General features: G+C 43.6%; 1 protein-coding gene across 2 annotated transcripts in view; it reads right to left on the reverse strand.

Annotated features, from left to right (window-relative positions):
- PTPRG (protein tyrosine phosphatase receptor type G) overlaps nucleotides 1-27,281 on the reverse strand; it is a 583,893-nt gene that overhangs the window by 91,741 nt on the left and 464,871 nt on the right. For both annotated transcript variants that reach the window (XM_073569806.1, XM_073569808.1), the window contains one exon: nucleotides 15,507-15,630. In XM_073569806.1, the coding sequence (XP_073425907.1) occupies nucleotides 15,507-15,630 (124 nt within the window). The remainder of the gene's footprint in view (nucleotides 1-15,506; nucleotides 15,631-27,281) is intronic.

Here is a 27,281-nt window from a genome sequence, read left to right on the forward strand (position 1 = left end):
CAAGGCAGCCGAGCTGTAATACTACACCCCTTCCTGAAACAGTAGTGGGGTGAGTTTCTGCATGTTTTTTTTTTTTTTTATTCCCAATACTGTGCAACCCCTTTAACAAAGCCGAAAGCAAAAAAAAAAAAAAAAAAAAATCAGTGATAGAGAAAGTATTATGGGCTAGAAAATGGCTAGCCAGGTCTAGTTTCCTTAGTGCAGAGAAATTCCGTACAAACACTCTGGAAAGCAACATTGATGCAAACACAAGTCTGAACAGGAACCATCGGGACGCAATATATCTCCCGGCCAAATTTTCCCCAGAACTAATCCAGCAATTGTAGTTTTAAAATGAATAATCACCGTGCGCCGAAAGTTTCACATATAAGAATATCCAACTCGCGCGCGGGAATACTAAAAGGTTTCAATGGTCTCTCAATGAGGAATGAACGACAGAAGCGATTACAGAAATGCTTGCACCAATAAATCTCAGCCAGACATTTAATGTGATGTGAAAGGCTCCTGAAGCCTACGAGATATAGTCTTAAGAAAAAAAAAAAATGCATAATGCATCAAAATGGGAACCTTGAATTAAAAAAAAAAAAAAAAGCGTCCAATTTACGGCTCTCCTTATGTGTCGACCTTATCTGACCTTTACGATTCTTCTTTTCTTTTGAATGGACTATTTTTGGGTTTATGCTACACGGAAAAGAGGAAAAAAATTTTTTGCTTTGTTTTATTATTGGAAACTCGGAATATAAAGCTGTACAGTGTAAATAGCCTGTTACCTCGCAGATAGAGCCAGCAGTCAACCAAGTCAAATTTATAAGAGGTAGCTTGGGATCAGAGCTTCAATTTAACTCGCACCCGATAGCAATGACGGATTTGTGGCATAGCTTCTCCAAAATAAATAAAGACTGCGGGTTGTGGATAGAGGTGAACAGTGCAGACATCAAATGCCTCCGACACAGTATCTAAACGGATATAAAAAATGCAGAACGCAAACCCTTCTGATCCGCATGTAAATATTTGCAGAGAGAAGTGAGGGCGAGAGGGAACGCGGGATTTACCTCTATGCTTTGAACGTGTATTTTATATTCTACGTTGGGCAGTATTTAAGATGTTGAAAACAGCAGAGATGCAAAGTGAATGGAATCAACAGCTTGTGCTTGGTGTTTGAGCTTGGAAAGCGATGACCATTTTTTTCCCCGAGCCAAGGTGCTTTCACATTTAACGGTTCCTTGGCACTCTCGGGGTTTGCGTCCAGACCCTCTGCAAAATTGGATTTGGCGTATGGGGCCACAAACTATAATGATGCCGACAGAGCTAACGTGTACTCCGTCAATTATTTCGGGAGTGTACGCCTACTAGAGGCGGAACTTGGAAAGTAGTAGACTGCATCTGGGTGTTAGCCTTCCGTAGGTGTATAGGCCCAGAAATGATGCATGGCTGATAGTCTGCACCTATGGGGCCCTATACGTTTGAATCCAGTTTTGCGGGAGGTTCAGACGTAAGCCCCAATGAGAGCTACTGAACAAGTGCCTAAATACAATGTGAAAGCACCCCAAGAGAAGGTCCGCATACACTCAAAATAACTGTGGGCAAAATAATGGTGCAGGCAATCGTTCAACCGGCAACTGTCTTGCCGAACTCTGTCGAGTGATACGGTGTTCTTTCTCCCAGACATGATGGTGCCTTATCCTTTAGAGAACAAAAGGATCCGCAGTCTGAAATCGGACATGGCTGATCCTTATCTCCCCCAATATTATCTGATAGGGTTAGAGTCAGGAGCTCCAATGCACATTAAGGGCCCGTTACACTAAGCGATATCACTAGCAATATCGCTATAACGTCACTAGTTTTGTGACGCTGCAGCGATATTGCTAGCGATATCGCTGTGTGCGATACTTACCTCCGACCGGCTCCCCTGCTGATTATCGCTGATTGCGCGAGAACGTCCTGGGCCGTTTCTTGTCGGCCACTTCCTGTTGGGCTTCCTGCTGTGGCGACGAGCAACGCATGGACGCGGGTGGGAGGACGTCAGGATCGCCTCGTCTGACAGGTAAGTAGCGACCCCCGACCGCTGCTATGTCGCTGGTGACATCTGCCTGTTTGGCAGCTCACTAGCGATGCACCAGTGATCCTGACCGGGTCATATCGTGGTCGGGATCACTGGTGCATCGCTAAGTGTAACGGTACCCTTAGACTGTTGGCCAAACCTGTCAGTATCGTCATGTTTGGACGATGTTAGTCTAATGTGTATTGGAGTATTAAAGGGAAAAAAAGATGCAGAATTTCTCATCTATCCTGAGTTACTCTCTTGACCACAGACATAGCACTAAGCTGGCCATACACTTGATCACTTGGCTTCTCTAAGCATTTGTGTTTTCAGTGGGTGTAGAGGAGAACGGAAGCCTCTGGCAAAAGCTGGTCTCTGCTGAAAACAAAATCAGGTGTTGAAATTTCAACTTAATTTTTTCTCCCCTAAATCATTTTTCAGGGGAGAGTCGGGAGGCCCTAATAGATAGCAGATGGACAGCTCCTTCTGCCAAAACCAGTGAAGCTTGCCAACTTTCATCTAATGTGTACGGGAATCTTTAGGTGGTGTGGAGGTGGCAGTTGTACCCAATCCTTGGTGCCTATGGAGGCCCTCAAACCACTGAAGACAGGAGTATTAAAAATATGGAATTGCTGCTACAGATTTGTATTAGGGCCTAAGAGCTTACAGTTACACCTTTGGTCTCAAATTAAAGTTGGTTGCAACGTCTACTGTACTTTTCAATGTCCATGTCAAGTAGGACTAGTATTACAGCTGACAGCCAACACAATCTTTACAGTAATTAAGTTGGTAACTATAGTATTATGGCATCAGTAATTCATGAAAACAACCTCTGTCCAATTACTGTATGAATAGTTTAATAATCAAAATTACAATATTTAAGCCTTACCTTGGCAAGTCCTGGAAGACTACTTTTGGGAAAGTTTTGCATACAGAATTTTTGGGACAAAAATCAGAAATGTTGTGTAAGCCAGTCCATATTTCCCATTAGAGCAAATGAGTATCATAAAGGGGGACCCACCTCTATGATCCAGAAAATAAATCATCTTCAGGGACCTAAGGGTCATATTGTAAAAGGGCTTGTCTCATATATAAAATGCACAAGAGCCACCGCATACAGGAAAAATATATACAGATATATCCTCGTCAGGTCCTTACCAATAGGCAGCAACTAATAGAATGGTATTTAACAGGGAGAAATGAAAGATTCTACATCTGGGCAAGAAAAAAGAAAAATTACATCTACAGAATGGGAGGAACAGAAATAAGCAACAGCACATGTGAAAAATACATGGGGATACCAATAGATCACAGACTGCACATGAGTCAACAGTGTGAAACAGCAACAAAAAAAGGCAAACAGTTCTAGGATGCATTAAGAGAAGGATAGAGTCTAGATCACGTGAAGTAATTATCCCGCTCTACTCCACCTTGGTCAGACCTCATCTGGAATACTGTGTCCAGTTCTGGGAACCTCATTTAAAAAAAAGACATTGAAAAATTGGAGCAGGTTCAGAGAAGAGCTACCAGGACAGTGAGCGACTGCAACTTATAGTCCAAAAAACACTATGTCCTACGAGGAACGGCTAAAGGATCTGGGAATGTTTAGCTTGCAAAAAAGAAAGCTAAGAGGAGACTTAATAAGTGTCTACAAATATCTGAAGGGCTTTCAAATAGAGGAATCATCATTATTCTCATCTGCACGTGGAAACATGAGAAGCAACAGAATGAAACTGAAAGGGGGTCGTGATGACGTCATTGGTCAGCGCCCGCTATCCGGAGAGGAGCTGGAGCAACGGAGGAACGAGGAGGAAGAGAGGTGCGTATTTATTTATTTTATGGAGGTGCATTATACTATAGAGGCCTAAGGGGCTGCATTATATTAGAGTCTGCCTATGGGGGGCTGCATTATATTAGAGTCTGCCTATCGGGTGGGCTGCATTATATTAGAGTCTGCCTGCCTATGGACGGCTTCATGATATTAGATTCTGCCTATGGGTGGCTGCATTATACTATATAGAGTCTGCCTATGGATGGTGCATTATACTATATAGATTGTCTATGGGGGTGCATTATACTATATATAGTCTGCCTATAGGGAGTGCATTATTTATATACTGCATATATATAAAAATGAGTATGTATGTGTGTGTATTTAATCTACCGAGAGTTCAGCAAGGGAACACAGGAACCCTTGCCAGAGTTTCACTCTGTCTGCGCTGATCGCCGCCGATGTGCTGCCTAGAACCATAAAGCCCAGAGACTCTCTGGACCCGGAATTGGATCTGTGCACCAGCTGCTGGCCTGGCAGAAGGGAGGAAAGAAGAAACACACCACACACAGGTGGAGCCCCCGCTGTCAGTCTGCGCTGGAGAAGAGCAGCGACATGAACACTAACATCATCGGCGATCCGCACTTTGTACCGCCAACATGGCCGCCGCTGTGAGGGTTGTCGGGAGTTGTAGTTTTTACAAGACCAGAGCTGGCAATATACCCGGGATCAGAGACGCGAGCCGGGAATATACCCAGGACCAGAGAAGACAGCGGAAAATCTACCCAGGATCAGAGACGACAGCGGGGAATATACCTAGGATCAGAGACGAGAGGTGGATCACAGACGAGAGAAGAAAATATACCCAGGATCAGAGACGAGAGCAGGGAATATACCCGGGATAAGACATGAGAGCGGGGAATATACCCGGGATCAGAGACTAGAGCGGGGAATATACCCGGAATTACAATTTGTTATAACTGACCACAGTCAGTTAATATGCCAGGGTAACGCTGGGCTCTTCACCTAGTACTATATAACGGCTGTCTATGGGGGGTGCATTGTACTATATAGAGTCTGTTTGGGGGGTGCATTATACTATATAGAGTCTGCCCATGGGGGAAGTATTATACTATATATAGTCCGCCTATAGGGGGTGCATTATACTATATATAGTCTGCCTATAGGGAGTGCATTATACTATATAGAATCTAACTATGGGGAGTGCATTGTACAAAATAGAGTCTGCCCTTGGGGAGTGCATCATACAATATGGAGGCCTATGGGGAGTGCATTATACTACATGAAAGCCTATGGGGAGTGCATCATACTATATTGAAGCCTATGGGGAGTGCATTATACTATATTGAGGACTATCTGGTGCATTATACTATATGGGCGCCATCATACAGTGTGGAGATTACAGTGAGGGGGCCATAAATACAGTGTTGGAGCCATCAAACAGTTGGGGGATACTAAGAGGTCAGAATATATACAGTGAGGGGGCATTATACTGTGTATAAGAGAGCATCATACTGTGTATAAGGGAGCTGTACAGGGGTGGAGACTCTGGACATTATTAAATGTAAAGTGGGCACTTATTGTTATAGAGGAACCCAGGCTACTGAGACTGTCAAAGGGGCACAGAGAGGGCATTATTATTTTCTAGGGAACAAAATGTGGGCACTGTTTTCTAGGGCACTTGCACCCGGCATTACTATATTCTAGAGGGTTGTTTTACTATCAAGAGGTCACACAGAACCACACAGCAGGTGCAGTAATAGGGACACATATGGCAGCAACGGCTCAGCATTGGGGTAAAAGCAGGATGAGGAGTTTGTGCAGGTTGGGGATAGATGTGAACAGTGCTGAAAATATGAGATGTGAAATGTGTCTTTGTTGTACTCTATGCTGGAGAGTCCTGGCTGGAAGAACTTGACATGTTGGTCTGGGCCTGATGGAAAAGACGGGAAAAGTGAACGATTTAATCAGAAAGAACGTCAGCTGTAAGTCACCATCTATAACTGTGCTGTAATCACTTATATGTTCCATAGGACTGGTATCTACCACTGACCATATGGCGGTAATATCAGTGTTGGTATTTATAGAGAGATTATTTTCAGTAACAGCACGGTCATCTGCTGAGGTTCTTTTACATCCACTACTAGGGTGCGTCACCCAGTTGTAAATCAAGGTTACCCGATTAGGGGCCCACTCAGTAGTTTCACCACCCCTGAACCAAAACCCTAGCTACGCCTCTGTCTATGGCAAAAATGCATTACCCAAGTAGTAGTAAAACAGCCAGACAAGAAAATCATTTCTCCAAACGAACAGGTGAAAAATATATATTAAAAGTTTGTTGGCAATGGGATTCCTTAAATTGCGAGTTGTACAATTTCTAGGTAAAGGAGCTCCCCGGTAAAGAATGACGTGACCTGGTTATGCCTAGTGCACAATCGCAGGGTTTTATTCAGTTCCTTGTTACTACAAGATATATCGCTATTACAAATAGGTCCCAGACACGTTATCGGTCTTCCAAGTCACTAGCTCTTTAAAAATGTATATGGAGAGATAAGGAAGCTTAAATATTTATACCGTTTACAACTTGGCTGTCCTATCATCATCGGGAAGGCCAAATTTATTGTGTAAGGACTGGAAAACTAAGAGACACCGCCCCCCCGAGCCTGGTAATTGATCACTTTATGTGCATTATTATGTAACTGTGGGTGTAAAGTGATTTGTACATCTCTAAATACGAGATATACTATATGAAACCTCTAAAATAATGAACCTAGTAATACAGTTTAGCGCTCCGCTCAAAGTCACTTGGCAAATTTGGGTTCTCCAATAGAAATGAACAGAAAGCGCAAAGGACAAGTGCAAGAAGATACCAATCAACGGGTAAGTATGGGAGAATCAGTCATCTGCCTTCAGATAGAGAGTTCATTTGCACGTGTTTTTAAGACCCTCAGGACATAGATCCCCACCTATGATTAGGGCATTTCAGTGCCTACTGTGCCGCGCAAAAAACTGTTCGTAAGCACCGAACTAAAGAGGCAGAAGAGCTCGGCTCGCGAATACAGAGCAGTATACAGACTCAATGGAAACTCTCCATACCACTCTGATCAGGATGCTTCTGGACAGTCTTTTTAGTGACAGATGTGGGCGTCAGGACCTGACCCTCCTCCGATCTGTAAGGCATTTCAACAGGACAACTTGTAGCAAACAAAATGTAGGTACACCTTAAATAAACTTTTGGTTTAATGACAAACTTCAGTACCTTATTTTTCCGCTCTCTGCTAGACATCAGGCTGCAGTGCTGTTTTAGCTGAATAGTTTATGCGCCTTATGAAGTTATTCTGGACTGATGCTTGACAATCTGTAATAGGGGGCTTTTCCCATGTCAGCCTATGCGGGGGAGGGAAGTAAAGAGACAGACAAGGAAGGAAAGTGCAGGTCTCTCATTGTAAATTGAGTAGAGATTCTTGCATAAGGAGTCAACTAGGCAGCTAAAACAGCACCGGAAGGATGGTGTTTGTGAGGGAATTGAGCAGAATAAGATACTGAGATACAAAACAAAAATTCAGAACTTTGCAAAGGCTAATAAATAATACTAAAAAAAACAGTTTAGTTGGTCTATAAAAAGACTCCCTACCGTAACACTCAACATAAATTAATTGGTTCCTGTTCTTGACAGACCATGGTTACGCTGCTTTTCCTACCACAATACAATAATTTGTGCATTTTTACATGTGCTTGCATTCCCCCCCCCCTTCATTTAAATGGGTAAAAAACAGTGTAAAATACACTAAAAAATTGACATGCTGCAAATTTTAAAAAACGTCCAGCAGCTCAAAATAAACACAAGGAAAACAAAACGCAGAGTGTGAATTCGATTTTGGAAATCCCATTCACTTTGCTGAAACTCTAACATTTTTTTTTATCAACAAAAACACCGACCCCCCCCCCCCCCCCCCCAAAAAAAAAAAAAATTAAAAAAAAACTGCAAAAAGGCCACATGTGAATATACTCTTGGATTTAGGTCTTACTCAGCGATGACAACAGATAGGGAATCAAGATTATACTGCTTGTCACTGGCGGACATAGACAGAAGTGGGCCCCTTTGCAAGAACGGTATATGGGCCGCTTTACAGTCCAGTAGCTCCTCGTAATACACAAAAAGTTACCAAAGAGACAATATACAGTAAGAAAATATATTGACGAGACCCTGGAGGTTTTTTTTCTTTAGATCAGCAGACGGCTGAAGTGTTCTTGGCATTGCGAATTTAACGGCGCTGCTATTCAACCCGTAATGAATGACGACGGAAAGCCAAGGAGCGTACACAATTTATGTTTCCGAGTTTCGAGAGGGTCGGCGGAGCCAATGCTGCTTTAATAGAGGTCACTAAGGAGCTGGGAAACTTAATTGTACACATAATACAGTGTCTCTCAACTCCTGTATGAAATTGGACGTCTGTTTCTGGGTTTGATGTAGATGTTTTTCTTCTCAGCAGCTCATCAATTAGCAGCTTCGGGGGATGTTATCAGGAGCTGATAGAGAATTCATTCCGCCTAGGCAGGTGACAAGGTAAAAATCATACAGATCGCTACTGTAGTCCGAGGAATAATTAAAGTTACAAAGTCACTTTGCTAAAGTTGAATACTGTATAAAGAAAAACTCAAAGCATGCCGAAGAAGAAGGATACCGTCTCCTCCGGCACTCTCCAAAATGTGCATTCAGACGCCTTAGGAACGCTTGCTATGCCGAGAGGGTACTACTACGGAGATCTACGGAGAGGGGTCGGTCACCCAGATGTCCTATGTTACAACAACCAGAAAAACAATTCGGCTTCAACTGGAGACTAGAATAAAGGATATAACCACCATGCTATAATTAAAGGGTATTCCTACCTTATATGTAAGGTATATCAAGGGGATAAGTAATAAATAGTTCCCATAGGTGAGACATGCATGTATCTCCAGACTGGAGAAACCCTGACTGTATCCTAATAAATAGAGTGTTATTTACTTCTATGGGATTTATAGAAATAGCTAAACAAAGGATTGCAGGACCCCTGTTCTAGAAATAGGTGGGACCAAGGCTCAGACTGGCCCACAGGTGAGAAGGGGAATCTTCCGGTAGGCCACCCCTATAAAGGAATGCTAACGAGCTGTGCTATTACACTTGATTCACAATTTGCAGGAAAAGGTATACCATAATTTAAACAGTCGTTAAACAAGCTAGCCAAATTAATATTACATAGATGCTAAAGTAAACTTGTGTACTGGGGTCAGGTTGTTTTTGCATGTAGCTGAAGAGTGGGCCCAAAGAATCAATGTTATTGGTGGGCCTTTGCCAACCCAGTCCAACACTGGTGGGACCCCCCATCTGTCATTTATGGTAAACCCAATGGATATGCCATAAATGTCTAGGATAGAGATTATGTACCCAGAGAGTTTAATAGCTGAATATATAGCAAGAGAGCCCTTTTACTATACACATCATTCAGGTTTACTAGAATCCTGAACAGTTATACATTTTCCCAGTAATCGGTCCCAGAATCATCTGTAACTAAAGGGGGCTTCACACATAGCGATATCGCTATATGTGATACTTACCTCCGACCGGCTCCCCCACTGGCTATCGCTGATCGCGCGAGAACGTCCTGGTCCATTTCTCGTTGGCCGCTTCCTGCTGGCGCCGACGAGCGACGCGTAGATGCGGGCGGGAGGACGTCTTCATCGCCGCGTCTGACAGGTAAGTAACGATCGCTGCTGCATCGCTGGTGAGATCTGCCTGTTTGGCAGCTCACTAGCGACCATTTAGCGATGCACCAGCGATCCTGACCGGGTCGTATCGTTGTCGGGATCGCTGGTGCATCGCTAGATGTAACGGGACCCTAAAAAACCACGGAATCATCTTTATAACTATTTAATGGGGTACTGGCGTTGCAGCAAATTATTTTAAGATTTGGATAATGTAAAAAAAATTCAATTTTCCAATATACTCTCCACGTTTCTCATAGTTTTCAAGATCTTTGCTGGCAGATATTGAGTAAGGAACATGCCTTTATTTCTACTTCCAGTGTATGAGAATCTGTCCTGGTCGTGTGACTTTATGCAGGTGTTTGGTTTGTTAGAAGATCTCATACAGTAATGAGCGGCACCACCTGTGTGATCATCACATGACAAGGACAGGTTTCCACCTTGTAGAAGTAAACAATAAAAGGCTCCAAATCTAGGGCGGGTTTACACCAACTGATTGCATACCGGTGGTCACGTGCCAACTAGACGTGCGCGGCCTCAATGCTAGTGTATCGAGCAAGGCTGGATACGGCTAGTCCGAGTGTGGCTGTAACTATGAAAAATTGCAGCATGGCAGAATCCTTAGAGTGTGCGAAGTGAAGATTCACAATTCTGCTGTCACAGATTGCAGACTTGTACTCAAAGGCCAGACAATCCGTTTAAGAATAGATCTTGAAAACCAGAATTCTTATAGGAAGATTTTATATCTAGATATGTTATATAAAGATGAATCATCATAATACTTCCTTATGTTTAAATATTAAAGAAGCCATTTCATTAATGTTTTTATCCTCCTAATATTTTGCAGTCATCATATTATACAGCACTGTGTACTTACAATTGCTCTTTTTGCCTTTCTACCCAGATAATTCTTCTCTTTTCTCTGCTTTATTTAGAAACAGGAAGTTTCTTGTCCCTGCATTTAGCATTCCCCTTTTCACCTCCTGACACTGCTGCTCCCTCTTCCCCCTGCCAGGGACTTTTGCAGTGACTTATGACTCATACAGGGAAAATTGAGTTTGCAACCAGTTTTGTTGACGAATCTTTTAAAAAAGGCATGATATGAACATATGCACTAGGTAGCGCTCACAGCTTCTTTCCATGCGCATTGACCTCTGCAAAGATCAGAGAGCATGCCCACGACATGTCAGTGCAGCCCATGCGCCTGCTGTAAAGCTTATCCACCTGAATGCTCAGGCAAGACGGACACCCTCAAACATGTACAGAAAATTAAGAAATTAAATCTGCAATCAGAAAACTATAATAAAAAAAAAAATTATCAAAAACAAAACAGAATATAGGTTCCATTTAAGTTCTTTCAAGATGCATTCAAAACATTTTCTGCCTCTAAATAAATGTTACCATATGAAAGCATCAATTTAATGGTGGAGGGGACTCTGTTACAATCGACGCCATGGATGTGCACGCTCCGTCTGTCTCTCTCCTCCAGTAAATCAAGGTGTTTATGCAGCGTTAATGTGTTTACATCCAGAACGGATATTTAGAGAAACACAGCTGCAGCTGTTAAGATAGGGGGGCGGGAAAATAGTAAGGGTTTCTTCGCCACACAATCCGTGACAAGTTATGAATCCGACTGATGCGCTAGCCCCACGCTTAGAAATCAGAGCCCCTTTCCACAAATCACTGCTCCGGGCCTATCACTCGCTGTTTGATTTCCCTCCGTGTGAAATATGAACACTGAGATACAGGAATACGGCTGATTTACCTCTTCCCCTGAAATTGAACGCAGCTATCAAATCAAGCTGTTAAATACAAATGACTCCGGTAAGGAAATAAAAAGAGCGCCTGTTTCCAGGTAGCTCTAAACCACTTTATTACTCCTTGTCCTACCTCTAATTTATACATCTTCTATTGGTTTTTTTTCAAGCTGTTCGGAACCTAATTTTGACTTAACCCTTTAATAAAATCCCCCACCCCCTTTTCACATCTGTCTGCAAAATAAATTTCCATGTATTATTTCCGCTATGCTAATACTACGCACATTGGCAGTATACAGCCTCGAGCTAGCGGCATATGGCGCAATTTGCATGTTTAACAACACAAATACTCGCAGGTTTAGGTGAAACTGTGAAATATCAACATTTCTAATTAGGAATAGAATGCAGATGAGGCGGCGGGACGTTTACAGGGCTCACAAAGAAAATTAAAAAAAAAAAAATTGCTTCCTTATGTCATTAGTTTTTAACAACACATTGGAAGAGGTCTATCAAAAGTGGTGCAACTAAAGTGCAAGTTTCCCATAGCAAGCAATCAGGTCTCTACTTCACTTTTTCTTTGAAACAGTTTTTGAAACATTCTCTCCAAAAGATGTCCGATAAATAGGTGGTTATGGAGTAAAGACAATAGAAAATCGGTAAATCAAATGGTTTGAAATAATGTTGTTTACCCCCACAAAAAAAAAAACTAAATAAAAAAAAAAAATCACTTAAAGTGCTGACCACCATTGCATAAACAAAATTGTAGAGATGAGTCAAAGCACGAGCTTGGGGGTTTCTGCCATGCTCAAAAGGCTACAATCAACAAAACCATCAAGCACCTCATATGGGTCTCATCCCTTTTCCCCAAAAGTTTATCCATACAATTGGGAAACATTTTTTAGTACACCAGAGTCTGGCTTTGAAAACTAGCCCAAATTGGAAGCATATGGTGACAAATGTGCTCATATCAACCAAATAAGTTTTCACACCTGACCACCACTTGATATATTAATGAAAGGTGTAAAAACAAAAAAAGGTATAAAAAACCTATTCCGTTTAGGGGCAATCACTTTTTCACTCAGCGCACTGTAGGTTTGGATTTCTTTTTCCCTTAATAAAAAACAAACTATTTAAAATCAGCATTTTTTTTGCAATTACTTGTGTTATCTTTGTCTAATATTTAAATTTCTTTGGTGATCCGAAACATTTAAGTGTGACAAACATGCAAAAGAACAGGAAATCAGGAAGGGGGCAAAAACTTTTTCACGCAGGACCCTGTAGGTTTGTATTTCTTTTTCCATTTATAAAAAAAAAAAAACTTTATTGAAAACACAGCATTTTGTGATTACTTGTGTTAGCTTTGTCTAATATTTATATTTGTTTGGTGATCCGAAACATTTAAAGGGAATCTCTCACCCCATCTTTGGCCTATAAGATGCGGCCACCGCCATCAGGGGCTTATCTACAGCATTCTGTAATGCTGTAGATAAGCCCCAGATGTAACCTTAAAGAGAAGAAAAACAAGTTTTATTATACTCACCAGGGGCGGTCCCGGGTCTGGTCTGATGGGTGTCGCGGTCCGGTGCCTCCCATCTTCTAGAGATGACGTCCTCTTCTTTGCTTCCCGGCGCAGGCGCACTGCTCTGCCCTGTTGACGGCAGAGTAAAGTACTGCAGTGTGCAGGCGCCGGACCTCTCTGACCTTTCCCAGCACCTGCGCACTGCAGTACTTTACTCTGCCCTCTACAGGGCACATAAAGTACGCCTGCGCAGGAGCTGCGGCAGATGAAAGAAGGAGGACGTCATCTCTAGAAAATGGGAGGCACCGGACGGCGACACCCACCTCACCGTATGAGTATAATCTAACTTGTTTTTCTTATCTTTCAGGTTACATTGCAGATTGTCCAGAGCAGTGTTCCCCAACTCCAGTCCTCAAGGCCCACCAACAGACCATGTTTTCAGGATTTCCTTTGTATTGCACAGGTGAAGCAATTATCACCTGATCTACAGATTTACAGAAGGCTGTAGATAAGTCCCTGATGGTGGTGGCCGCAGCTTATTGGCCGAAAATGGGGTGACAGATTCCCTTTAAGTGTGAGAAACACGCAAAAGAATAGGACAACAATAGAATTGCAAAAAATGATCTACAATTCGTGAATCATCAGCAATACCTACATCTATGCATAGACATAGCAAGTTCAAAAACATTGGCAATTTCACATATCTAGTAGCTTACAGTATACAAAATCTATTAATATCATTATCCTTCCAACTATAACTGGATTTGTCAAGGAAACATTTTCTAAATGAACACCAAGCTCGTACTGGGAATGAGTAAGCAAATGAGCAATTTAAAACTCAGCAAACTTGCTTAATATCTCTGCCTGCTCCAAAAGACAAACTCTAAATGCCAGGCGGGATGCAAAAGAATATCTCTCACAAAAGGCCTCTAATCACGGCTGACTGAGCAGAATGACATGTTACAATAAGTCGCTGCTACTCACACCCAATTTTGAAAAAAAAAGGTTGACATTCAAATTAGTTTTGAAAATTTGAATGCCGGAATGTTTTAGACACACTTTGTACTTTACCCTGGCACAGAGTCAAAAAATATTACATCAAAAAGGAAAATACTATATGTAAATCTGAGAAAAATTTGCCTTCAGGCCTGGAGAAATCTAAGAGGAAAGAACTTCAAAAGCGAAATCTGCATGATAACCATGCTGGGATCTATGGATAAAGTCCACTGCATGGATAATGCGGATATTAACCTGGTCACCTTCGGTAAACTAAGAATTAAAAGTCGTTCTCTTGAGTTCTTTACATCCTATTTTTTCTCAACTATAGGCCTCCTGTTGTTTCAACAGGTCAAGACCCGAGACTTGAAAATGTACCAAAAAAAAAAAAATCTATGGCAATGACTGCAGTATGGAAAAAACACATGACCCTTTCGGAGGATGGTTTGAGAACTAAAGTTGAATAGTACGTCTGGGATTGTTCTTGCATATGAAAAAACAGGGTTAATAAGACAAATGTATTTACATGAGTCTACTTGGGAAACCATTGAGACCAATATGCCGATGCTCACTAAGCCTACCCACATCACTAATAATGACGGACATTTGAAGTTTACCAGGCCTTTTTGTCAACCACTGCTCTAATATGGATACCAATCCTCGAATACAGATGTTGGTTGTGTGAACGACCCAATCTTTCCTCTTCTGGTAATGTTCTAAATCATGTACTGTACATGAACTTGACTGGCTGGTTGCCTGTCCAAGAGTGCGTGTGGTCATACTTTGCGTTATGCTCATGTACCCCTTACAGCGTGGTAACTAAACAGTCAGAGCCGTGACACATGGAGGCTCATGTACCTCACAAACAAATAGATAAATGGGAAATATGGAGTTAAGTTCTGGAGCTGTAACATGCTATAATGCTGGAAGATAAACAATCGGTAAGTTGGAAGCATTGGGTAGTTGAATAATTATTTAGACTTATCTCGGTTCTTTCCTTACAGAGGTTGTCCAGGTGCACCATGAATATGAATCTTCAAAGCGCATGCAGTACACGCTATCAGGATTCTAAGGTGCCGGTAGTGAGAGAGGGCAGTCAAGTGACAGCAAGTATGTCATATACATATTCCTGGCCACAATCAGACTAGACTTGTCTGGCCTCACTCAAATTACCTTGTATCGATCGAGGTTGCACAGGTCTAGTCAGAATATGGCTGGAAGGATGCCTTTCACATACTTGTGGTCACATGACCGCCTGCTCCTGCCATGGAAGACATCCGATAGCATGCTGTGAAGAGTCAAAAGTCTGAAGGACCATAGACTGATTGCAGACTTTCATGAACAACCCCTTTATCGCTCACAGTCCAGAGTTTAAAGTGCCATAGATACTCAAGTCAGTGTTCAACCAGTTATGACAGCCAACAGACCCCTCACAAAGTTGATAGAAATTTTAGGGCTCACCATTCTCAGATTGGAGTCTCAAAGGTCTGAATTTTTACCATACCATAAACGTGTTCTTAGACTTCCAATACCCACAATATTTAGAAATTTAAACATATCACAATATAAAAAAAAACAAAAAACAAAAAAACAAAACAGTCCGGCACACGGCACAAAACCTAATAATGACTTATAGAAGAGCTCTCAATGCCTTACCTCCAGTAGACCAACACAGCGATAAGTAGAACCAAGCAGAAGAAAGTCAAGGCAGAGACGACCATTAAGGGAACAATCCATTCCATCTTGTTGGCAGAAGGGCGGCTGTCCATGCTCGAGTTAACTGTCAAACAAATTTACAATATTGGTCATCGATGATAATAATTTGTTTTTGTGGTCTTTCTGTTAAGTTCCAAAGCAAACAACTATTACATACACACATATAAAACATGTAAGACCCTGTTATAGTAGATGTACTAACCAAGTTTCCATAACACTTGATCCATCATGGTGAAAGTCAACAAAGACACAGGTCAAATATTGCGTCATAATAACGGAGGGAGATTCTTCCCTTCTACGTCATGGGTTTTATTTCTGTGCACAACATAGTGTAGTAATATTGGTCCTGATGACATTGAGTCTTCCTTCCAACATGGCGATATCCTCTGTTCAGTCAACCTTTCTAGTCTTTTTGATGGCAAAAATACCTGAAACTCAACGAGAGCCATTAAAGTCAATGTGACTTTGCCGATAGGAATGGAAATGGATCCAGAACATCGGTTTTGGTTCCGTTGTACATAGAAACCACGATCCCAGGTTGAACAGCCCACAAATGACTTTTTAACATCAACCTATGGTGCACAAGTATGAATATTCCCCCAAACATATATACTTACAGCATTTATGAATATTCATATGCATATATGAAGTATTGACTTGACGCTTCAAATATATAAAACCCAGCTGCTCAAATTAAGGAAGCATAGAGTAAGAGAGCGGCCCCATACCCAACACTGCTGAGCCAGCTTTCTCCTGTGCTCCAATTTACCTCGATGACATTTATGAATGGGAAAGTCAATTATAGACCCGTTATGAATTACCAGTGAACTAATTAGAAGAATCTTGGAGGTCTCGCACAGCAAATATACAGAATCCGAAACACTGAACAGAACCAAAAACGTGATGCAAGAAGGCACTGGACAGGAAAGCAGAGTGGAAGCAATAGGGAAGGCTAAACCAACAGCACAGCAGGGATTTATTCTGTTTGCAAATCTAGGCCAGTTATCAGCAGCCATAGATACTGCCCTTTAAAAAGACAAGTCTCGCAAGGGGCTAATCAGTCAAACGCATGGGGATAGCGTGAATTTTCCACCGAGGCGAAAGCTGACTTTTATACATGTCTAAGAATTAATTAGAATGGAACGATCTAATTTGACACGACATAGCTGTGTGTGATCATCATCATATGGAAATGACATGGGGGTTTCTTAAAAAAAAGTGCTATAAATAACTGAGCAGTAAGCTCACTGTGACCTGTTTTTAACATTTTTGAAGGCCAGGTAATAATAAAAAAAAAAACCGATGTCAAACATTTATTCCGGCCAGAAAGCCTAGGGCAGGAGATCCATTTCAAAGACCGAATGGCTTCAGGTTCTTCAAGGAGATTGCACCAAGTGTCTTAATATTCATGCAGGATGGAGGTAGTGGGCTTCTGTGGCATCAGCCTTACTAGGACTATTGCTGGTGTTAGTTGGGCCGGTAACTTGGAGACGCTCGTTTTGGCGGTCTAAACAAGCTGGCAATCTCTCTGGCCTGCAGGCTAATTCATGCTTTCCAGACCAGAGAATGGTTGCATAATTGTAGCCAGGTATATTTTTCCCTGAAACGTGCCAAAAGTTCAGAGAGCACAGTTTGACGATCCAGTTGGGGACCAAAGGCTGTCCTTTCTCAAAGTCGCTGAAGGTGACTGACAGGTCTCTCACAATGTAGACTCAAAGAATGACATATCAATGAACTAAAGCAGTGCAGAGAGAAGTTGGCCGGGGGCGACCCCCAGACTAGTCTCGTCTCTGCTTTCGGCTCCCAGCTGAATCTTCAAATTATTATTTTTTCTCTGAAAAGTCCGGAGGCCCCCAAACTAATCTCATTTCTGCCTATGGTCCCCAGCCGAATCTTCAAACTTTATTTTTTGTGAAATGCCGAAGTATTTCAGAGAAAAATAAACCTGGCTGTATTAATGCCGGTTGTTCGGGAAGCATAAATCACTGGTTCCCTTTAAAAATCATCAGTCGTAGTAGTTCTTTGGCTTGCATAAACGGGTGACTTGCTGTCGAGAACAAGTATATCCTATACACACAGAACGACTATATTAGCGTTCCTTCTGTGTACATAGAATTCTGGTCTAAACAGGCCACTAAATGACCACCAAATTAGCTTGTGTGTAGCTGATCGGCGATTGGTTAACAGCCGTGGTTGAGAAGTCTAAACCCAGCATTAGGCCGGCTTTATACAGGCCAATCCACAGTGTTGATGGCCAATCAGATCTATTTTTGACAATCGTCTAGCCTGAGATTAGACTGGTAGACTGAGGTTCAGAAGCGCAAAGAATGATCAAGAATAGATTGTTTTGTGCGCATACACGCCCATTGGTCTCTACGGCATAGGTCCTGTTTTCACAGGACGATGTGCTACTGAAAACAATGAATTTTATGTCTGCTTAAAAAGCACTCCACCAAAGGAATGAGGGTTTCGCTCATTCGGCAGGTGTTGGCAGCCGGTTTACATTGCATGATTAGCACCTAGGAACGCTCTTTCTGGATAGGCAGTGAAATTTACGTTAATTCACAAAGTGGCTCATTGGCCAAGATATATCTGCTTGTAGGGTGTAATCACACCATGTTCTCAGGCTATACATTTCAAGTTAGCTCAAGTTTAAAGACAGATCTGTATGGGTGCAGCATAACATATGTCATGTCTATACAATGGTATACATTGAAGATATGCGTCATGGATATATGGGTCAGGAAACCTTCCAATGCAGTGTTTTTGGACAATCATTACTGCCTATGTGATGTATGATTAAAATGGTCTCCTATAAATCAGTGGTAGGAGGGTGAGCACTGTGCTCATCATATGAAGTTTCAGAAGATATATGAAGCCCATTTAGACACCATGAAGAACACCTCCAGAAGATGGTACTTCACATGAAACAATATGCATTTCTGCTCCTGGGCACTTCAGGAAAGAATTGGCGAGTCCAAATAATTCCAGATCATAAGAGAATCAAGTGTTTCCTTTTTTTAGGCTTCTACATGATGCATCCAAAAAATAAGAACCAAAACCAATTCGAGTCCCCATTTAAGTCATGGTCCATTGACCACTTACATTTTTCTCTTGCCTGTCAATAAATCAACACAACAATCCACATGAAATTTGAAATGAACCTTTAAAAAAAAAAAAATCAGACTGTACAGCACAATGTATGGCGAAAAAATGTGACGTAGTTGCCCACACGGACGCCATTAAAAAGCTAATCTATAATAATACCGTAATACGGAGCACAACACACTTCATTCAAAGATTTACAAACAACTTATCGAAAAGTCGACCCAACAGAAAAAAAATATAATGTAACACAAGTTATGAGAACATTCAATGACACACCATGAAATAGACAAAGATGTTATTCATTGACGATCAACAGTAGCAATTTGTAATTTCACTGTGATAAGTTATTTTATGTACGGTGACATTTTTTGGGTTGGTAAATGAAGAATGATTTTATCCATCCTGGCACCCTTTCAGTAAAAAGAACCACAGGTTTGAATCCAACCAATGAACATCTATTTGGAGTTTCCAAGATCTTTGAAAGTTTGTGTGTTTATCGTTGTGTAATCTGAAGATCTTGGGCTTCAATGTGAAAACTGTAACAGGACTCCCAACTAGCATATCTCTTTAGTAATACTGGTTTTAGAGCACCTCCCCACACATCCTTATGCACAAGAGCCAAGGAATAGAGGCTTATTCCAGAGTAATCTATAGGTCAGCCATCCTCTGGTTAACATAGCTTCTTCCTACACTATAAAAACAGCATGCACACCATGTAGTATATAGGAATATAATAAACCACCTACACAGATGCATTTCCAGTTTAACTGAGCATTCACGTTGTCAATGTTGGTAGGAGAGCACACCACCTACAGATCCTTCTGTCGAGACTTCTCTTTAGGGAACAGAAGGTTGAGTATGTTGAATTTCAATATGCCTAATCCTTTCCTTCCATTCACCCTACAACATAAGACACCAAGCATTGGCTGAATGTCTCAAACAGCTGATCCCGTCGTTACATTTTATCACTACGTCCACAAGACCAAGGACATAAAACCGTGGCCACCTAACGGACATCTAAAAACGACCTAAGAGTAAGTTCCATCTGCGTCTTTTTTAAGGAGAAGATACTTTACGGAAATAGGGGAAAATTGTGTTTTTTCCCTTAAACATTTTTCATCGTCTTTTCAGTCATTCCTTGCGTAGGCATATATATATAAGCTAGTGGTGGCTTCAAAGCAAAAGATGTCACAAGGAAGGACCGGGTCAATGGTTTCAAATTCTTTGCGGCGTCCGAAGCCAGAAGTGGTGAAAAGCAAGTTGTGTTGACATTTCTATGCATAAGTCCATTATTTTTCACGTTTACTGAGCTCTTTTCCAGTGGGGATGCAGGTGGAATTTGCATGAAAAAAAACACAAAAAAACTGATGTGTGCACATACCCCTATAATGAGTGTTCATTTAGAAACCCCGGAATGTATAGGCCAGTGATATCGAACCGCAAGAGGACAGAGACTGAAACGAGTGGCAACATTCTGGACATTGCTACAGAAAATACTGAGTTTATATAGTATACATAATGAGAGGAAAAAAAAAAAACTAAATTACCTTGACCTACATGCCTTAGCCAAGCTACTGACTTATTGCATTTCTTCGGGAAATTGTATTTAGGAAAACCAGAAGCTTTAACAAGAAAAAAAAAAAAAGTCTTAATGTCGTCAACATGGCGCCTTGTACTCATTTTCTATAACCTTCTAAATGAAAGTGAGTTTATTAGTATTAATAAACGGGCAGTAAAATTTTGACATGCCATCATTAATGCGTAATGTATATTTAAATCCGGCGCTAACAATATTTTCACAAGCAGAAAATAAGACTCTAAATATTAGTCTTTGGGGGAGGATGATTGCCGCCGGGAGAAGAGAAAGTGGCTGCCGCTAAAATCTTGATCATAAAAACGCCAGGTTTGTAAACTATTCTAAAAATTTATCAGGGTGTCAATATTTGCAAAAAGGTGCATGTTTGTCCTGTATGTAGCTAATTTTTTGCTGAGAATGAGCTCCACTTCTCACACTTAAAGGGATTTTTCCATGAACGAAGTCCATTTTAATCAACACATCTTGGAATAATAATAATCTCCACAATTGGATGGGATTAAATAAAATGTTCCTGTGAGAAGAAAGAAAACTTTATAACTGTGCCCTCTGCTGTGTACTGTGTAATGGCCAATTAAAGGGGTTGCTTTATGAAGAAAACCAAATTCCATATGTCCTTTTAGGGTATATAAATAAAAAAAAGTGGTTTCTGCTCTGAGCCCAAACAAGGAGATGTCCCTGTTCTTGCGCACGCAATCCATACACACTATATGTCACATGGACAGCTCATCTGAATTCCACCATGTGGAAATACATTCCTCTTGCAATTGGGCAGTCTGGCTGGCTGTAGCTTCCCACCTCCCCCTGCAAAATCTGCTGCTTGGCAAGATACCAGGAGTGAGCTGGCAAATGGTGGTCTTCTATGTTGAAAAGGTGACAGGCTAGGGAAAAGGCCAATGTAAAGTTGATGACATAGGTACCCAGAGGCCATTTGGCCATTTTTTCTGCGTATCCAAGATACAACTTTTTCAGTAATGACCATTTCAGGTGGTATTTTTGGTCCTAGAATAATAAGGCAACCTACCCATAACCTACACCAGTCTTACTGATTATTAGAGAACTATTTTGTCATCAAGGGCTAAACGTTTGTTCACCAAACGCCCCCTGAGGAAGCGGTAACTTTTGAACGTGAAACGCGCGTCGGGGCGGAATTTTCACACCCATGGGTAATTATTTGCTACTTTGATTACGTTATTATGTATTCTCTAGAACTGTTTGCCCAGAGCGGTATAGTGATTGAAGGATTTTAGAGATTCATGTAATTGTGGACATGTTCACTATATCTAAAGGCATATGCACCCAACATTGGGGATATCTATAGCTAATTGTTTGCATTACCTGCCATTTCTGTACTGTAATTTTTGTATCCCGGCTTGTATTCATTGGTCATTTCTCACACCCATGGATTTAGTCACATCATATTTGATGAAAACATATTGATCCCTTAAATGTGACGCATAATAGATAATTGATTTTTGCAATATATTCTTTCAATATAATGTGGCAATAGTTGGACTCTTTGTTCCTCCTTGATGTTTGTTCACCAGTTTAGCAAAACTACATGATACATCTCAAGGCAAAGGCCAAGGTAGTATTAAGTAGCCAATGACCAGTGTTTTCTTTTAATTATTGCTTTTAAAATGGAATTTAAAGAAGCCACTGTTAGAAAATGTTGTAATGTTTAAATCAGGTTTTTGTGTTACATGTATTTTTTTTTTTAATTGGGCAGTGTTATATCATATAATCTTTATAAAACAAACGGAAAAAAAATTTAATCTTGCAATTTTCACACGGTCAACTTTTTTTTTGTTTTTAATTCATCCAGTAAGAGAAAAGCCAGCACTCCGTCTATCTTGAGAAACTCTGTTTATTGTACCTTTATTCCATACCTATTAAAACCACTAAATACAGGTCAAACCCCGACGCGTTTCGGAGGTAAACTTCCTTATTCATAGTTCTGAATAAGGAAGTATACTTCCAAAATGCTAAACACAATTTCTCAAGAAGGACGGAGTGCTGGCTTTTCTCTGCCTGGAATATATTGACAAGTTCTTCTCAAGCTGGATGAATCCTATACAGTTGACATGAGCTGGTTTTTGTTTTTTTTAACTCATATTTCCTCCTCTTTGAAGATTTTTCAGCATGTTCCTTATTATCAGAAGCAAGATTACAAGACAAGTAAAACCTGTACACACAACTGATAACACAGGATCCACCAATCACAAACATGGATTTTTGTGAGTACTCACCGTAAAATCCTTTTCTCCGAGACGCTCATTGGGGGACACAGAGACTGTGGGTGTGTGCTTCTGCCGTCTGGAGGCTGACACTAAGTATACAAAAAAAGAGTTAGCTCCTCCTCCGCCGCATACACCCTCGCCCCCAGACCGGGCGTAACTCAGTTTAGTGGATAAGCAGTAGGAGAACGCGCCTTAAACTCAGGCAAGAAATTATACGTCTGAAAAAGGGACCACCCTGATCCTTACATAAGGATTTGTATAATTCAAAATAAACAGATGCCATCTGGCTAATAGGGTGGGTGCTGTGTCCCCCAATGAGCGTCTCGGAGAAAAGGATTTTACGGTGAGTACTCACAAAAATCCATGTTTCTCCTTCGTCTCATTGGGGGACACAGACTGTGGGACGTTCTAAAGCAGTCCCTGGGCGGGATCTTAGCTCACCCAATCCATGCTATTTTGCGCCCCTGATTAGAGGTGCGCAACTGCTGCCTGGAGAATCTTTCTTCCCAGGCTTGCATCCGAGGATGCCTGGGTATGTACGTTATAATGTTTGACAAACGTATGCAAACTGGACCAGGTAGCTGCTTTGCACACCTGTTCCGCTGAAGCCTGGTGTCGCAGTGCCCATGAGGCACCCACTGCTCGAGCCGAGTGTGCCTTGATCCCTGCCGGAACCGGCGTGCCACTGATTTGATATGATTCTTGGACTGTCAGACGAACCCATCTGGCCAAAGTCGCTCTGGACGCAGCGAGTCCCTTCCGCCGCCCTTCTGGAATCACGAATAGAGAGTCTGTCTGGCGGAATGGCGCTGTCCTTGTCACATACCTCCTAAGGGCTCTTACCAGATCCAGGGTGTGCAATGCCTTTTCTACCCTATGCACCGGTGCCGGGCAAAACGAGGGTAAGACAATGTCTTCGTTGATATGGAATGCAGAGACAACCTTCGGCAAGAAGGGGGGAGCTGGCCTTAAAACTACTTTATCCTTATAAAAAGTCAGGAACGGCGGTTTACAAGATAAAGCCGCCAGTTCCGAAACCCGCCTAATAGATGTTATCGCTACCAGAAAAACGACCTTCCTGGACAGGTAAGGTAAGGAGACTTCTTGTAACGGTTCGAAGGGAGGCTCCTGAAGGGCCCTGAGCACTAAGTTCAGGTCCCATGATTCCATCGGTGCCTTATAGGGGGTACTAAATGTGCGACCCCTTGCATAAACGTCCTAACCTGCCAGACCGAAGCGACCTTTCGTTGGAAAAGCACCGACAGGGCCGAGACTTGCGTTCTGAGCGAACTCGGAGCCAATCCCGCGTCCAGCCCTGCCTGCAGAAAAGCCAGTACGTTGGGGATCGAAAAAACCAGAGGAGCCACTCCGCGATCCCTACACCAACGGAAAAACACTTCCCAAGTCCGATGATATACCTTCGCCGAGGAAGGCTTTCGGGCACTCACCATCGTGGCCACCACATCGCGCCTGAATCCTGCCTGTGTTAACAGCCAAGATTCAATGGCCACGCCGTCAAACACAGGGCCCCTAAGTTCGGATGGCAGATCGGCCCCTGGGACAGTAAGTCCGGCCGATCTGGGAGACGCCAGGGTACGTCCACCACTAGTTGAACCAGATCTGCATACCAGGCCCGCCGAGGCCAGTCTGGGGCCAGCAGAATTGCTGGAACCTTCTCTCTCCTTATCTTTCTGATGACTCTTGGAAGCAGAGGTAGCGGGGGGAACAAGTACGGGAGCCGAAACTGGCTCCACGGAAGCACCAGAGCGTCTGCTGCGATTGCCTGCGGGTCGAGGGATCGAGCGACGAACCTTTGAATCTTGGCGTTCTCTCTGGATGCCATAAGGTCCACGTCTGGTGTCCCCCACCGTTGGCAGATCTGTTGAAAAACCTCGGGGTGCAGGGACCACTCCCCTGCCGCGACCCCCTGTCGGCTGAGAAAATCCGCCGCCCAGTTTTCGATTCCCGGAATGTGCACCGCTGAAATTACCACGTGGTTTTTCTCGGCCCAACGCAGTACCAGCCCGACCTCGCGCATGGCTGCCTGGCTGCGCGTGCCCCCCTGATGGTTCACATACGCTACCGCTGTAGCATTGTCCGACTGAACGCGCACCGGCCGGTTTGTCAGCCAACGCTGAAAATGTTGCAGGGCCAATCGTATTGCCCGTATCTCCAGAATGTTGATCGGGAGAATTACCTCCCGAAAGGACCACCGCCCCTGGGCTGTGTGACTCTGGAAAACTGCTCCCCAACCCTGCAGGCTTGCATCGGTCGTCACCACCAACCACTGTTCCGGGGGAAAGGGTTTCCCCTGAACCAGAGACGAGTCGCGAGTCCACCACTGGAGTGACCGTCGGACCGGTGGAGACAAACTGCACCGATGATTGAGGGAAAGCAGCCTTCGGTCCCATGCTAACAAGAGCGCATGTTGAAGCGGACGGAGATGGAACTGGGCAAACGGGATTGCCTCCATCGCTGCCACCATTCTGCCCAACACACTCATGCCGTACCGGATGGATCTGGAGCCCGGCTGAAGAAGGTTCCGTACCCCCTGTTTGATCCTTTGCGCCTTGTCCTGAGGGAGGATCACCAGCCCCTGGGAGGTGTCGAAAACCATGCCTAGAAATACGATTCTCTGAGCCGGAACCAAGGACGACTTGTTCCGATTGATCAGCCAACCTAGGCGGGCCAGGGTATCCAGAGTGATACCGACATTCTCCTGGCACGCCTGAAACGACGGCCCCTTTACCAAAAGGTCGTCCAGGTAGGGTAGTACCGTTATGCCCCGAGCATGCAGGATGGCCATAACCACCGCCATTATCTTTGTAAAGACTCTGGGGGCAGTGGCCAGACCGAAAAGCAGAGCAACAAATTGGAAATGTCGCCCTCCGATCGCAAAACGCAGGAACCTCTGGTGTGGAGGAAAAATCGGGATGTGTAGATATGCATCCTGCACATCGATCGAGGCCAGGAATTCCCCTGGATCCATGGCTGAAATGACCGAACGGAGGGATTCCATCCGGAATCGCCTGACCCTGATAAACTTGTTCAGGATCTTTAAATCCAGTACTGGCCTTACTGTCCCGTCCTTTTTGGGGACTGAAAACAGGTTGGAGTAAAAACCTTGCATCTCTTCGCTTTTCGGCACTGGGACAATGACCCCGTTGCGCTGTAGCGTCATTATAGCCTGCAACAGACCTTCCGCCTGCGATTCTGTTCCGGAGAGCCGGGAATGGAAGAAACGCCGTGGCGGGAGTCCGACAAACTCTATCTTGTACCCGGACGATATCAGTTCTGCCACCCAAGCGTCGCGTGCCACTGCGACCCAAACGTGGCTGAACCTTAGTAGGCGTCCGCCCACTCTGTCGTCCGTAGGTACGAAGTGCCTCGAGTCATTTTGCTGGAGGCTTTTGTGATCTGGCCCCCCTCGCTCTGGGCAAACGGCCTCGGCCTCTACCCAGCGGATTGGCCCTGTAAGAAACTTGCCTTTCTCTAATCTGACCATCATTTGCGGAGGTGGATGCCCTGGCCGAAGTCCACCTCCAGGAGCTACGAAAGGGCCGAAAACGCCTCTGCGTCTGCCTGAATGCCGGCCAACTCTTCTGCTGCGGTAGAAAACTACTCTTCCCCCCTGTGGCTTCTGAGATAAGCTTATCAAGCTTTTCACCGAACAACCGATTGCCTTGAAAAGGCAATGAGGTCAAGGATTTTTTAGAGATAGAATCCGCTTTCCATAATCTCAGCCATAATGCTCGCTTTACAGCGATCGCATTTGCTGCTGCCACAGCAGAACACTCGGCCGCATCCAGAGCGGCGCCGACGAGATAATCACTCGCTCCTGATATCTGATTTGTCACCTCCAAGATTTCCGCGGGCAGATCCCTGTCTTGGAGGGCCCTATGCAGAGTGTCTGCCCATGAAACCATGGCCTTAGCCACCCAGGTAGCCGCAAAGGAGGGGGCCAGAGCCGACCCTGCTGCCTCATACACTGAGCGGGCAAGCCCCTCTATGAGGCGATCAGTTGGGTCCTTAATAGAAGAACCGCTGGGTATCGACAATAGCGATCTTGATGCTAAACGTGACACCGGTGGGTCCACTACTGGCGACTCCACCCACCCTTTATGGAGTTCAGGAGGAAACGGATACTTTGCTTGCAGCGCCTTTTGCATTGCAAAGCGCTTATCCGGGTGTTCCCTATGTTTCTGGACTAGCTCCTCGAACTCCGGATGTGTGGCAAACCTTCTATGCGGACGCCTGGTTTTCTTGAAGGAGACCTTGTGACCTGAGGCCGTGGACACATCATCCTCGATCTCTAAAGTCTGGTTGACCGCCTCAATGAGGCTGTCCACCGAGTCCTGGTATCCCAGGCTTTCTGGATTCCAGGCTTCCTCCTCCTCCTCCTCCTCGCCCTCGTCCTGATCGCTTTCTGAGCTTGGCGACAGGGAACGAGATGCCCTAAAAATCGCCGCCGACTCCCCAGAGGGCCCGGCCGACGGAGAACGAGCTCTCTTACCATGAGCTTGTCTGGTGCTGGAGCGGCCCCTAACGGACGAAGGGTCCTGAGACGTGGACGAGCTGTCTTCCGCTGGCAGACCACCATCCTTGACCCTGCCCGGGCCCCGAAGGGACTCAATTGCCTTCGTAAGGGACATCATAGAATGCGATAAAGACACTGCCCATTCTGGGGGGTCCTGACCCCTGGGCTCTGCAACAATGGGGGGCTCCTGGGCTCGCTCCGACTCACAGGCTTCGCAAAATTTACCCGGCTGCGCC

Source organism: Dendrobates tinctorius, unplaced genomic scaffold (genome assembly GCF_039654945.1).
Source record: "Dendrobates tinctorius isolate UK_male_01 unplaced genomic scaffold, ASM3965494v1 ptg000027l, whole genome shotgun sequence".
NCBI classification, from domain to species: domain Eukaryota; kingdom Metazoa; phylum Chordata; class Amphibia; order Anura; family Dendrobatidae; genus Dendrobates; species Dendrobates tinctorius.